The following is a 16,097-nucleotide window of genomic DNA, read 5'->3' on the forward strand; positions in this document are numbered from 1 at the left end:
AGGATCCCCATTTGTTTTTTTAGCGAGATTTTGAGGACATAATCCTATTAAGGGGGGAAGGATGTAACGTCTGGGAAACTTACGCTTGTATGTTAGATATATTTGTGATGTCATGTGTAATCTGATTTGTGTTTAGTTTTCAGATCTTAACTAACAGGACAAATCAATACTTAACTGGAAATCAGTACTTATACTGAAGTCAGGACTTAAGATATCAGAACTTAAGTTATCAGAACTTAAGATATCAAGAGATATTTATCAGGAGATAATATCAGGACATAAGGAGACTTTCAGATAAGGAAGGTGGCTGATTGAAAGGAAAGAAGATCAAGACAAACGCAAAAAGAAATATGCATGAAGAAAGAATTCTATGAAGAATAGAATACTTGGAAGAAAAGATAATTGATTGATATATTTTAGGAAGCAGAATTATATTCAATATCAATTAGAAAATTATCTTGTAACTGTGTAGTATATAAACACAGACATAGGGTTTACACTATATGTGTTATCATTATCGAAGTTATTATTCATTGTAACCCTAACAGCTCTCGTGATAATTTGTTCATCACTGAGAGAGGACAGTTCCATATTGTAACAGAGTTCATTGTGTTGAATAAAATCTGTGTTCTGTTACTTGTGTTCTTTAATTCAATTTGATTGTAGTAAACACTGTATTCAACCCCCTTCTACAGTGTGTGTGACCTAACAAGTGGTATCAGAGCAGATCTGTTAACACACAAACAGTTTAAGATTCAAAAACAATCATGTCTGAAGAAGAACAAACTCTAACCAAGCCCACTAAAACTGAAGAACCTCCAAAGACTCAAATCCATAATCGATATGAGAATATTAGAGTTCCCATACTAAAACCATCTGAATATCTCATATGGAAGGTGAGGATGTCTATGTTTCTAGAAGCTACAGATCCAGGATATCTTGACAGAATCAATGAAGGACCACACAAGCCAACCAAGCTCTCTGTTGTAGTTGCAGATCAGCCAGCACAAACAATACCAAAGGAGAAAAGTGAATATACAGCTGAAGATATCTCATCTATTGCCAAGGATGCAAAGGTAAGGCATTTGTTGTATAGTGCCATTGATAATGTCATGTCAAATAGGGTAATTAACTGCAAGACTACAAAAGAGATATGGGATGCCTTGGAGACAAGATGCCAGGGAATTGATTCAATTAAGAAGAATAAGAGGACTATACTCACTCAAGAGTATGAGGACTTTGACTCAAAACCTGATGAGTCATTTACTGGTTTATATGACAGATTTGTCAAACTCTTGAATGATCTGTCACTGGTGGATAAGGAATATGATCTTGAAGATATTAATCTTAAATTCCTTTTAGCTCTTCCTGAAAGTTGGGATTTGAAGGCAACTATTATAAGAGAAAACTATGCTCTTGATGAAACTACTCTTGATGAAATTTATGGTATGCTCAAAACTCATGAACTTGAGATGGATCAAAGAAGCAAGAGGCATGGAAGAAAGTCAAGAACAATTGCTCTTAAGGCTGAGGAGGAATCCCTCAAAGTGGTTGTCTCAAAGAAAGGTAAAGAAAAGGCTCACATCATAAAGTCTGATACTGAGTCATCAAGTTCTGATAGTGATGAGGATTCAGAAACTGAAAGTCTATATGAGATGAATGTTGATGAAGAGATGATGAAATTGTGTGCTTTTATGATGAAGGGTATCACAAAGATAGCTTACAAGAATTTCAGAAGGGGAAAGAAGTTTTCTAGGAAAATTGGAAGTTCTGATAAGAAGGGATTCAGAAAATCTGAAGGCAAAGCAGGAAAGTCTCACAAAGGAGATTACTCAAATGTTAAATGCTACAATTGTGGTGAGAAAGGCCACATATCTCCTTATTGCAAGAAATGAAAAAGTGACAAAGGCAAGGCACTTGTCACAAAGAAGAAAGTTGGACAGACACTTCAGATTCTGATAATGAGGTGAACTATGCCTTGATGGCAAATGCTCATAGCAGTTCTGATGCTGCTGAGTTAAAGGTACCTCAAACAACTTATGCTTTTCATACTGATGATATAACTGAGTTGAGATCTTATCTTAAAAACATATTCATTAGTTATAGAGATCAGACTTTAACTTGTGATAGGTTAACTTCTTAAAATCTGGCTTTTAAGAAAAGGAATGACTATCTAGAAAAAGAGTTAGTTGTGTTCCATCAAACTCAGAAAGAAAGAGATGATGCTTTTTATGTTAGAGATGAAGTTATAAAATTGAATCAATCTCTAAAAACTGAGTTAGAAAAGGAAAGAGAGATTATCAGGACTTGGACTAACTCTGGTAGAACAACTCAGAATTTATTAAGTAGTGGAAACTGGAAAGAGGGCTTAGGTTATGGAGATGATAAAAGTGAAACAGGAACTGAACAAATTAAGCCAATTATTGTTAAACAGACTACTAAGCCAAAGTTAAATCCTGTTAAGTTTGTAGGTAAATCTGTAAAGTCTGATTCTGAAAAGATGAAAGATACTGAGACAGAAGTTAAGGCAGAGTCAACTTCTGACGAATTGAAACAGGATAAGATAATTGAAGTTAACATAGGCTTAATGATAAAGAAGCAGCTTAAGTATAAGCTGAAAGAGATTAGGAATGTAAACAAGGTAAAGCCACCTAGGAAAAATAGGAATGAAAAGAAAGGTATGAATAAAAGCAATAATTATATGCCTATTCCTAATGCTCCAAGAAAGAAATGCTATAACTGTGGAAATTCTAACCATCTGGCTTCTTTTTACAGGAAGAATAAGAATATAAACTCCTTACCTTCTAAGTCAGGAGTTAAGAGTCAGTCTGTTAGGTTTAAGCCACAAAATCCTTGTTTTCATTGTGGTAGTTTATGACATTCCATTTATACTTGTAAGGAATATCATAGTTTGTACTATGACTATTATCAAATAAAACCTTCTTTAAAGAAAGTTAGCATTATTCCTTCTAGTGTAAGTTCTGATGCAAAGTCTGATACTGTAAATTCTGATAAGAAAAATGTTAACATAAACTCTGATATTAAATCCGCTGCAAATATGTTGTGGAATAAAAACCTAAGTACTTTAGTATTTAATGCTAGGGTTGGTGAGTTTCGAGCTTTAATGGATGCTCTTACGTTTGGGAGTATCGGTCCTAGCAAGATGCCTACTTATCTTTGTGTTGTAGAGAATCAAGCCAAAAACATAGTTCTAGATTAAGGGGTAGTGCTCTTTATATAGTGGTGAGTCTAGGGTTAGACTTCTGTTGGGAGACTTGGTGGAAAAGTCTCCAACTTAGATGGTGAATAGGAGTCCTCTTGGGGAAGGGGATCCAGAACCTTCTATGTAGGACTTTGAGTCCGTTTAGAATATATGTCTCTGCTCTTCCAGCCGTATTGGGCCTAGTCCGTGAACATCTCGTGTTCGTGGACTTGGATGACCTCCGCTGGTGGGTCTTGGTTGTTTGGGCCGTCGTAGGCTTGTTACGAAGCTTAAACCAGACAGGCCTGCTACGAAGCTTGGACCAGACAGGTCTGCTACGAAGCTTGGACCAGACAGGTCTTTGTTGGACTTTTCGGACAAGAAGCCCAAGTGCAATTAATGCGATATTAATATGTCTTTAGAACGTATATTTATCCATATCATTTGCCCCCAACTTCCGTGAATACTGCTCAAGTTTTCGTAAAAGTTATAATGGTCTAATCGCGACTCGGGGTACTTTTGGCCCTTTTCGGGTATCGGCCCTTCATGGGTATCGGCCCTTCATGGGTATCGCAGCATTATCGTAAAGTGTGGAGTGACCTACACATTTACAACGGCTTATTAGCGTGTGAATACACACTTATGGGCCACGTATGGGCTATTTTGATAATGTTCAACACTGAACGGTCCTAATCGGGACTATAAAGTGAGCGTTTATCACCCCTTAACCTTCGTCAAGGTTAATTATAGGGTGAAAGCTGCTAGTCGGCCCTAATCGGGGCTAATTGACCCTAATAGGGGTTAATTTCCATGTACAAGTTGGTAATTAGGCTCAAAAGGGCCTAATTTTAAGCTATAATGCACTAATTGGCCTTAATCGAGGTTAATCGGCCCTAATCGGGGCTATTCAAGACTAATCAGTATGTATGAGATACTAATTATTCCTAATTCACACTAATTACAAGAGTGAATGGGTTAAACGGCCCTTATCGGGGCTAATTCGATCATACCAATCACTAATTATCCCTAACTTGGGGTAATTATGTTTAATATACACTAATCGGTCCTAACCGGGGCTTAATTTCACTAATCGGCCCTAATCTGGGCTTAATCTCAAAATCCTGAAAATTTAAAAAAATTCAAAAAAATTCTGATTTTTTCTTATATTTTTTGAATTTTTTCAAAAATTTTCGAAAGGGGGGCTCGGGGTCGAGCAGAACCTCCTGGGGCAGGAGGCTCTGCTTGGCCTCAAGCCCTGCTCGGCCACTTTGGAGTAGAGGGTTCTGGTCGGCCACCTCCTGGTCGACCAGTTCTTGGTTGGCCTGGAGGTGGTTGCCCAGGGGTTCCTTCCCCCCACATTTTTTTTAACTTCTCACTAAGAGTACTAGGTTTCTACTAACCTTGATATGCTCTTGTGGTCCTTGATAGCCTATGGAATTAATTTCAAAGCTTCCTTTGACTTCCTCAGGGTTCAGCTACGGCTGTTTCAGCGAATATTCTGTACTCATCCTGATGGACGTTCTGTACTCGTTCTTGCTAACCTCTCTATGTTCTACTGAACTTTTCCTTTGTAGGAAGTCTTGTGCTTCACTAAATTTTCTTAAACTTATCTTGCAGGATGTTTATGCACTCCAACCAACTTGTTCTCGTGGATGTTCTAGTCCTTACGAAACTTGGTTCCACTGGGAGTTATCCTTTTCCAAACATCTCCAGAGGACACTCAGGGAGGCCTCTAGAGACGTTTTTTGAGGATCTCAAGGCTCTTCCACAAGAGACTTTAGTGAGTAAAAAGACCTTAATTTGTTGGCTGATAGGCCAAGGCCACTACGGAGGTGAGTTGTGGTCGTCAAGGCTCTGCTATAGAGGCTTCTGGTAGGCCAAAAGGCCTTCAAATGTTGTCTGGTCGGCCGGGGCTTCCACATGCATAAGTTGTGGCCGTCAAGGCTCTGATACAGAGGCTTCTGGTAGGCCAAAAGGCCTCCAAATGTTTCCTGGTCGGCCGGGGCTTCCCCGCGCATAAGTTGTGTTCGTCAAGGCTCTGATACAGAGGCTTCTGGTAGGCCAAAAATCCTCCAAATGTTGCCTGGTCGGCCGGGGCTTCCCCGTGCATAAGTTGTGGCTGTCAAGGCTCTGATACAAAGGTTTCTGGTAGGCCAAAAGGCCTCCAAATGTTGCCTAGTCGGCCGGGGCTTCCCCGCGCATAAGTTATGGCCGTCAAGGCTCTAATACAGAGGCTTCTAGTAGGCCAAAAGGCCTCCAAATGTTGCCTGGTCGGCCGGGGCTTCCCCGCGCATAAGTTGTGGCCGTCAAGGCCCTAGTATGGATGTTTAGGAGTGATCCTAATCTTCACAAGTTTGGCTAATCATGGTGATTAACCTAATCCTCCGTTAACTAAGGCTAATGACTTGTACTTAGTTTTAACCAGAATTTTTTCGGAAGATTGACATACTAAGCGGTGTTCTGCACCGCTTTTACCGTCTATTATATCATCTTCTATTGCCTTTTGATCGTCTTTTTCACCATTTCCGGTGTTCTTTTAACGAGGTACCTGCTAGCGCGAACCAGGCTGGCTTTCGTCCTGATGTAGCAGGTGACCTTTTTCCTATAAAAGAAGATGAGAAGTGCTCATTTTCATTCACACCTTTATTTCTCAAATTCCTAATTTATCAAATTCTCTCAAGCTTTCAACTCCTTTCAAGTTCTCCAAGAATGTCAGGTGGACAAGTCCCTGTCAAGTCCTCTTTCTCCGAAAAGGAAGTTATGCATAAGAGGGCTACTCTACGCTCACTCTAAGGTATAGCTCTTGTCTCCCCCTTCTCAATTAATCTTTGCTCGAATAGTTTGAAGAGTATGTTGGATGAGAGAGCGAACGAGTGCCCTAGTATCGTCCATTTTGATGCATTTAATCACCCAAGTGTGCTTCGTGAGAAGGACGTCGAGGAGATTAAGTCGACTTACTCATGGCCCGACTGTTTGAGGGTTCGTAAAGCCACGCCAAGTGAGAGGACATGCAATCTTTACCACCAGAGGTTGTTTGTGTTCAAGGTGGCCCTTAACTCCGGGCTAAGGTTCCCTCTACACCCCTTCATTCCGAGGCTTCTAGCCGAGCTAAAGATCCATCCGTTTCAGCTCTATTCTAACGGGTGATCTTTCATTATCCTATTCATAGTGCGATGCCATGACTTAGGCATCCCTTTGAGTGTAACAATGTTCGGTAACATCTTCATGTTGAAGGCGTCTCCTATGACTAGGCCTGGTTGAGTAGTGATTCAACACCGAGCTCACATTTCTCAAATGGTGAACACCAGTTCCCTAAATGACTCAAACCATAACTGGAATAAGAAGTTTACGGTTGTTGAGTGGAAGGACGGAGACTGGGGTGTATACTTCAGACGCAATTTTAGCAGCCCAGTCGATAGCTCCCACTTTATTCTCAACCTTTCTGATGCTGAGCTTCATGCTCGAGATCTTCTTATTGACGATGACGGGAGAACCCCTTACTGGGAGTTTATTACGGAAGTCAAGCTTGTCGAGGCTGGCCTTATTTGCCTCTCGATAGAGGGTATGTATCGTTGTTTTCCCTTACTTTGTACAAGTTTATTCTTACTTTTGTTTCTTTTCTTCTTATTTCAGTTGCTAAGGCTCTCGATGCCAAATCTAAGCCGAGTGGTGCTGTTACAGGAAGGATCGCCATAGACGCCATCAAGAAGGCCAACCATATCTCAAAGGTCCCTGCCTTCCTTGAGGCGTCTGGATCTGGCCTTACGAGGACCAAGGATTTTGACGGGAATGCTAGAACTCCTTTCGAGTCCGGTTGGGGTATTTCCTCCAACGACTCCATTTTCGGCAACCCGGCACTTGCTATTGAGTGGTCTAAAAATTGCATTACTTCTCCCGACCTCTTATCCATCTCCTCTGGTGAGAAACTCCTCGAGGCTGAGATGCTGGGGGCTCATGCCCTCTATCAGGTATGTTTCTACCTATGCAAATTTTCGCTTAAGTTCTCTTTTTCTTAGAACTTGGAAAATACTATAGGAATCACTCCTTGGGGGCTCGGCCTTTTATTCTCAAACTTATGTTTTCTTTTTCAGGCCAACGCCTACTTCGTGGCATCCTCTACTCAAGCTGTGAAGATGAGGGGTGAATACAACGCCTTGCAGGTTTCTATGAACCAGATGACCATCTCCTCAGGGGAGTGGGAGTCTAAAGCCCACGAGGGCGAGGGAAAGCTGGCCATCATGGAGAAGAAATATGCTAGCTCGGAAGAGAAGAGGAAGAAGGAATGGAAGGACCTCGAGGCTGCTTATCATAAATCCACTAGGTTCACTACAATGATGGATGAGCATGACGACGAGATGCGCCCCATTAACATGGCGATAGGTTGGAATAGGGGAGTCAAAGATGCCCAAGGCTTATGGCCGGATGTAGTTGATCCAAGCCTTCTATCTTGCCTCTGGCAGATGCCTGTTATGGACTTATCTGAGCACCCTTCCGGATCGGTGCCCTCGACTCCTCGTATGAGGTCCAAGTCAAGCTCCAGCCACTCGGGTTCCGGTTCCGGCTCTAAGGACAAAGCCCTCTCGGGCAGCCCCGAGTCTAGGGCAGCCTTTCGAGGGAAGATGAGGGAGCCAATTCTGGTGAGCAGCGGTTCTTCTTCTGAGGAAGAGTCGAATGGAGAGGGGGAGGATTCTTCTGATGAGTGAATGATATGGCCTTGCATGGCCTTTATTGCCATATGTGGCTTTTATTTTCAGAACCTATTTATTTAAACTTTTATTAGTTTTTAACCTATTGGTCCTTCGGGACTTCTAACTTATGATTCTTCGGAATTTTTTATCTATGCATTATGTTTAATTTCATTTCATACTTGTCTTTTATTTTCAGCATTTGGTCCTTCGGGACTCGCATTCTTTGGATGCTCGTACTTAAATAAATTGGTAGATAAGATGATAGAAATAAACTTGCATAAATAGATAATATTTCTAAGAAATGGGTTCAACCCCTACATAAGATGGTTCCGTAGACCTTATTTATAAAACTAATGCTAAGTACTAGGAACATATACTGAACGTCCTAAACATAATAAGCCTTCTTCCTCAGAACCAAATCTCCTTGTTGAAAAAACCTTTCTTTACCCCATCTATTGTAATAGAGGGAGGCTCTTCATTGATGCTCTGCATTGCGGGCGTTGACCTCGTCCCTGACCTCGTCAATGAGATCGAGGGCGAGCCTCATGCCTTCTTCATTTGTCTCTGGCTCGTAAGCTTTGATCCTAGGGATCCATGAGTGATTTCAAGGGGCACCACCCAAGTATAGGAAGCAACTCATCTACCCAAGTGTTTCTCGAGCATTCCACCCTCTTCTTAAGTCCATCAAGGATGATTCTGTTAGCAACTTCCGCTTGCCCGTTTTCCTTAGGATGTGCAACCGAGGTGAAGCGAAGTTCTATGCTATTATCATCGCAGTACTCTTTGAACTCTGCATTATCAAATTGTTTCCCATTATCCATGATAAGAATGCGGGGGATTCCATATCGGTATATCACATTCTCCCAGAAGAATTAGGCAATTTGCTTGGTGGTTATCTTGGCTAGTGCCTTAGCCTCAATCCACTTCGTGAAGTAGTTTACACTACTATAATGAACTTCCTCTGTCCCGATGCTACAGTAAATGGTCCAAGTATGTCCATTCCCCACATTGCAAAAGGGATGGGTGTGCTGATCGACGTAAGCCTCTCTGGGGGATGTCGTACTATTAGTGCGTGCCTCTGGCATCTATCACATTTTTTCACATAAGCCTTTCCATCGGATAATATAGTTGGCCAGTAGAACCCCAACCGAGTTATCTTGTGAGCGAGGGCCCTGCCCCCCAAGCGCTATCCATAAATCCCTTCATGGGCTTCTTTTAGTGCCTCCTCTGCTTCAGGAGGTCTTAAGCATTTTAAGTACGGAATAACAAAGGACCTATTGTAAAGAAGGCCTTCAATCAGTGTGTATCTCAATGCTCTAACCGACAACTTACGAGCCTCCTGGGCATCATCGGGGAGCCACCTAGTTTCCAAGTGAGTTTTGATCGGGTCTATCCAACTGCTAGCCACACCGATCGGTGCTATCAGATTTATGACATAAATAATAGGGGTCTTCAAGACCTGAAAGTAAATACTCCTCGGATAATTCTCTATCTCGGACGAGGCGAACTGAGATAAGGCATCCGCCGTAGTGTTCTCCTCTCTCGGAATATGTTCTGCGTACCATTCATCGAACTGAGTCAGTATTCCCTTTACGACTCTCAGGTACTTGGCCATTGTATCATCTTTGGCCTCAAACTCCCCATTAACTTGAGCAACTACGAGTCTCGAGTCTCCACAGACCTTCAGGTTTTTTGCCCTCACGGCTCTAGCCAAGCTTAAGCCAGCTATCAATGCTTCATATTCTGCTTCATTGTTTGTAGTCGGAAAATCCAACTTCAGAGCATACTCAATCATAAACCCCTCAGGGCTTTGCAACACTAGGCCTGCACCACTAGATTTTGTTTTGCATGCTCCGTCAAAATGGAGAACCCAATATTCTTTCAGAGTTGCTTCTTCATCCTTCTCCCCTTCTCCCGGGGTTACTATCTCTTGGCCCCGACTTCTTCGTCGTTAATAGTACATTCGACCACGAAGTCTGCTAAGGCCTGAGCCTTGATGGTCGTTCGAGGCTTATACTTAATATCGAATTCTCCCAACTCAATTTCCCACTTGATGAGCCTTCCACTGGCCTTTGGGCTTTGAAGAATGTTTCTCAATGGCTGGTCCGTCACAACTTCAATCTTGTGAGCCTGGAAGTATGGTCTCAACTTCCTCGAGGCTGTGATGAGAGCAAGTGCGAACTTCTTCGTAGTGGAGTAATTCAATTCCGCTCCATGGAGCACCTTGCTTATATAGTATATAGACTTTTGGAGCTTCTGCTCTTCCTTCACGAGAACCGCACTCACGGCCTGCTTAGATACCGCAAGGTACAAATATAGAGTGTCCTCTGGACTTGGTTTAGCCAATAACGGGGCTTCATTCATGTACCTCTTTAGCTGTTCGAAGGCCTCTTGGCTCTCAGCGGTCCACTCGAAGTCCTTTACCTTCTTAAGGGTTTTGAAAAAGGGTAGGCATTTGTCTCCAGACTTGGAGATGAACCTCCCTAGAGCTGCAATTCTTCCTGTCAGCTTCTGAACGTCCTTGATGGAGCGTGGTGGCTCCATGTATAGGATGGCTTTGATCTTGTCGGGATTGGCCTCTATCCCCCTCTTAGAGACCATGTGACCCAAAAATTTTCCAGACCCAACGCCAAAAGCACACTTGGCTGGGTTTAACATCTTCTTGTGGTGCCTCAGCACTTCAAATGCGTCTCTGAGGTGACTAATATGATCGGCCTTGCTTAGGATTTTGACTAACATATCATCGACATAGACCTCCATGATCTTCCCAATTAGATGGGCAAATATCTTGGTTACCAGTCTTTGGTAAGTAGCTCCTGCATTCTTAAATCCAAAAGCCATAACTAGATAACAGAATACACCAAAGTCGGTTATGAAAGATACCTTGGGAGTGTCATCCTTATGCATTCTGATCTGATTGTAACCACTGAAGCCATCCATGAAGCTTAGCATCTCGTGTCTAGCAGTGGCATCGATCAGGGTATCAATCCTTGATGGGGGTAACAATCTTTGGGACAAGCATCATTCAAGTCAGTGAAGTTAATGCACATCCTCCACTTTCCATTGGCCTTCTTAACCATTACGGGGTTGGCTAACCATTCAGGGAATTGCACTTCCTCTATAAATCCTGCTTCTAAAAGCTTCTCGACCTCATACTTAATGGCTTCTAGCCTATCAGGGGCATAAGTTCTCTTCTTTTGCTTTACAGCCTTTCGAATTGGGTCAACGTTCAACCTATGAGTTATTAGGTTAGGGTCAATCCCAGGCATATCTGCTGTTATCCAAGCGAATACATCTCTGTTCTCTTGGAGGAAAGTTGTTATCCGACCCTTCAAAGGCTTGTCCAAAGATGCCCCAATATATGTGACCTTTTCCGGGTCAAAGGGATCTAAGGGAACTGAGATCAAGTCCTTCGCTGGCTTTGCTCGTAGCTCGTCATTTTCTCAGACATCCATGTCTTCTATGGGGAGAACCTGCCCCCAGTTCCATCGGGCCTAAGTGTTGCAACATAGTAACTGCGGGCCATTTTCTAATCTCCTCTTGCTTCTCCAACACCGTTCCTAGTTGGGAACTTCAGTACTATGTGGTAAGTGGAGGGCACAGCCTCAAAAGCGTGGATCCCTGTTCTACCCATGATTGCATTGTAGGTAGAGGCTACCTTGACAACCTTAAAGTTGAAAGGAATATGTCCTAAGTCCAATCGTGTATTAGGATTTAGGAATAACTTTTATGTAATCTGTTTTGATTTCATTGATATTAATAAAAGACTTGTTTTGTTTTTATTACGGGCTCTATCTATTTAAGTGTTTAAATAAGATATACCATAGTTTAGAGTAAAGCTTTTTATGGATTATGATGAGATCATAATAGTGAGACCTAAAAAGATGATAACTCTAAACTTAAATAGTTCCTGGTCATAGGATTACTAACTGGTAATTAATAATCCGCAAAGATCAGTACATACTATGCTTGCTTCATTATGAAGGATGTTTGTTCTCATAGACATTTGTGTGGTGACACTATAGCTAGTATGTAGGTGCTTATTATAGAATAAGTTCACTGAACATGACTCACACAGCTGAACAACTGATGGAGTTCACTCACGTGTCAGCGATTGTTCGCAGAGTGATAGTTGTACAAGTATCCTTAGACTTGAGGTCGTCATAGTAATCTTGTGTACACTGAACTATGCTTTGGTTTAGTTCTTAGTCTCCAGGGACAATTATTAGGGCTCTTCTGGGTATAGGAATTTGTACACGAAGATAGTATATGATCAATAAAGGATCTACCCCTTCCAGAGAATGAAGCGAATGTTCAAGGCTGATCCACTTATGCTAGTTCAGGAATATCTGGCCAGAGTGAATGAAATTAGAAAGGAGTTTCTAATTTGCATAGAACTACGCATAGTAAATGGTAAGCAAGTGATTGAATTAGATAGGCTTGACACGAGATCCATGCCTTGTATTTAATCGGGACATTGTAGGGTAGAAGGAGTTTATTGTACGGTAACTATTCACTGAATAGGTTCTTGGTATTCTAAGCAGTGAATTCATATTATCCGGATAGTCGCGATATGCTGAGAAGTATCCCTCACGATGTAGAATAAATGTGATTAATTAATTAATCATATTTAATAAATTAGAGAATTTTTATAAATAATGATAAAATAGTTTTATTATTATTTATTTCTACTACCGGCTTAATATTGAACCTACAGGGTCACACCATAAAAAGAGAATGATTTAATGGTGGAGAATTAATTAATAATGGCTAATAATTATTTATTTATGAAATAAATAATTAATTGGCAAATTTAATAATTGATTAAATGAGATTTAATTGATTATAAATTAATTAAGAAAAGTTCTTAATATTATTAATTAAGGATTTAATTTTTGAAAATTAAATTAAGAGAGAGAATTATTTCTAAAGTGTTTAGAAAAAGGATTAGTAATTAAAAGGTGTTTTAATTATTAATGAGAATAATAAATGGGATAATAATAATAATATTTTTGGGAAAATTTCAGCTGAAAATTTTGCCTATAAATACACTATTATAGACCCTAATTTGATTCTAACCCCATTCTAACCCGAAAACCCAAAAAGTTTGGAAAACCCAATTCTCTCCACCTCCTTCCTCCTTCTTAACATCGTTTTCTTGGTGGATACCGGTGGAGTGCTTCACACTTGAGGAGCAACTGCTAAGGATCTCTGATCGTTGTCTCCGAATTATTTTTAAAGGTTAGATTCAATCCCTTGAATTTTTATTCATGATCTGTATGCTTTTATTTGGATTTTGTATGTATAAAAGTGTTTTGCCATGCCCCCGCTGCATTTTAAATCCAACATTGGTATCAGAGCATAGGTTGTATGCATATAGATCTGTGGTAAAAATTTCAGAATGTTATGTGCTTGTATGAATTAATTATGATTTTTACAAGTTATATCATGGATTAATTTTGTCTGATGAGAAATCGTTTCTCGGAATAATTTTGAATGTTGATCTGGGTTCTACAAGTGTTGTAGATCGTCTGGGTATTTTTTTCATAATTTTATGATGTATAGATTTTTTATTATGAATTTTTGAAGTTCTTACAATTAAATTTGTAATTAAATAATCATATATATATATATATAAATTGTTAGTAAGTATATATATAAATCTGTTGTACTTCTGCTGTTGCTGTCTGTGCTGCACGGGGAAAAGACAGAGGGAACAGGTCTGGCGGCACGGAATTCCATGGGCGGCGGCGGCGGCTGCTGAAAAAAAAATAAAAAATTAAGGGTGTCGCGCATTCCGGGAATGCGTTACACCCCTGTGGCGCATTCACGGAACCGAAATGCGTTACAGGGCTTGTAACGCGTTCCTGTAACGCGTTACAGCCCGACTGTCCACATTAAATTTGATTTTCTGGGAGTTTCGTAACTCCGTTTTGGGCGTGCAATATACCGTTGGATTCGTTTTTTCGAGACGGATCTAATGGAGTGATCAATTTTAGTTTATATAAAAGTTTTGAACTGTTTATATTTCCATGAAGTGTTTTAAAGCTGTTTTTGACTATTTTTAATTGCTTTTAAATGCTTCATGTGATGCATAGAGATGTATAATGATTAGACTAATGTGCTAGATGATATAACATGCCTACCTTGATGTTTATTCATGTTGATATATGTGATATATGCTTAGTTTATCATGCGATGATAGATTTAGGTGAACTTAAATGTACATAAGGCGTTTGTTAGACAACCTAGTATAGTGAAATTGTTTCATAACCTTAATAACAATATTATGAATACAATCATGAGATTCTTGTGTTTATGAAACACGTAATTGAATATGAATTTTCGATATGAGAGAAAGGATGATTCTGTCAACAACAGATTTCTATCTGTAAGAAAGGGTTATTAAGTGACGCCTCTTGACAATGCTCCACCCGATCTGGGAATCATCTGATTATTGATTATTGATTTGAAATATTTAATTTAAAAGGAAGAATCTCTTTATAATATGATTATGATTGTAACGTAATATAATCCCTCTAAAATTAAATAATATCAAGTAGTAATTGGCCAACGACACAACGGGCTTGTGTCGGTTATAGCCTTCCAACATGGTAGAAAGTAGTTCTTATTTTTGAATCATTGTCGTTTCGTGCCACAGCCGAGGGCTTTGATTTTGAAATAAGAAATACTTGTCTATTACATAGAGATGTGTACATTGAATAAGAATCTAAAGGTCATTACGTGCCACAGCCGTGGGCCTCTGGGGACTGATTCAATTGTACCGAATGTTGGGTTAGACTCGACTTAGAATATTGAGTTTGTCGTGCCACAGCCGTGACTCAATTATTTAAGAGGCTAAAGTTTGATTAGGGAATAACATAAGATGTAATTGACAAGAGTTGTCTGCCTATTGAACATTACATGGCGTTTCGTGCCACAGCCGGGGTTGTGTAATGGAATGTAGGATCCCTATTCCCACTAGCATTATGAATGCTTAATTTTTCACGTAGAGGGTTGAATAAATTAGGAAAACTAGTGGGAGCCACTTATGAATAAAGACCCGATTCATATAGTGTTATGAAATGAAATCGAATATTTGCTAAGTGTTGTTATGTGTTTATCATTTACAGATTTATAATATACATTATGTCTTCTGCACTATCACTCAGGAGCATACTGGATGCTCATAAATTGACTGGTCCTAATTATGCTGACTGGCTTCGAAACTTGAGAATTGTTCTCAGGATTGAGAAGCTGGAATACGTGATTGACTCACCTAAGTCTACTGAACCTGCTAGTGATGCACATAATGATGAACATGTTATGTATCGTAAGTGGATAGATGATGCAAATGTTGCTCAATGCATCATGCTAGCTTCCATGAACATTGAGCTACAGAAGCAACATGAGCATATGGATGTTCACACTATCCTCATGCATCTACAAGAGTTGTATGATGTGGCGGGGAGGACAGCTCGATATGAGATATCGAAGGAGCTGTTCGGTTGTAGGATGTCTGAGGGATCATCTGTGAATGACCATGTACTTAAGATGATCAATTTGATTGAACGTCTTGGACAACTTGGTTTCGCCATGGATGGGGAGCTGGGCCAAGACTTGGTCTTGTAATCGCTTCCGAGTTCGTTCTCGCAGTTTGTTGTGAACTTTCACATGAATAAGTTGGATGTCAGCCTGCCTGAACTCCACAACATGTTGAAGACTGCGGAATCGAATTTTCCCCCAAAGAAGAGTTCTGTTCTTCTAATTGGTGAAGGTTCCAATCCTAAGAAAAGGAAGAGGAACTCTTCCAAGAAGAAGAAAGTAGGTGAAGAAAAGCCGGTTCCACCAAAAGCTGAAGACCCCAAGAGCAAAGTTGTTTGCTTTCACTGTAACAAGGTGGGGCACTGGAAGAGGAACTGCAAGGTTTACCTTGCAGAATTGAAGAAGAAGAAGGGTAGTGAGACTACCACTTCTGATTCAGGTATGTTCATGATAGAAGTGAATATGTCATTAAATCAAATTTCTACTTGGGTATTAGATACCGCCTGTGGTTCTCAAATCTGCAATTTGTTGCAGGGACCAAGGAGAAGTAGGACTCTTGAGGAAGAGGAGGTGATTCTACTGATGGGAAATGGAGCAAGAGTTGCTGCTGTAGATGTGGAATCATTTCATTTAGATAGGTCTACGGGCAAGACTATTGTTTG

At 40.4% G+C, this 16,097-nt stretch overlaps 1 protein-coding gene across 1 annotated transcript; it reads right to left on the reverse strand.

The window, feature by feature from the left end:
• Positions 1-9,076: 9,076 nt before the first annotated feature.
• On the reverse strand, positions 9,077-9,685 carry LOC141680194 (uncharacterized). Its single transcript, XM_074486487.1, has one exon. It carries the CDS (start codon positions 9,683-9,685, stop codon positions 9,077-9,079), a length of 609 nt encoding a protein of 202 aa, XP_074342588.1.
• Positions 9,686-16,097: the final 6,412 nt, after the last annotated feature.

This window comes from Apium graveolens, chromosome 8 (genome assembly GCF_009905375.1).
Source record: "Apium graveolens cultivar Ventura chromosome 8, ASM990537v1, whole genome shotgun sequence".
Taxonomy (NCBI): Eukaryota; Viridiplantae; Streptophyta; class Magnoliopsida; order Apiales; family Apiaceae; genus Apium; species Apium graveolens.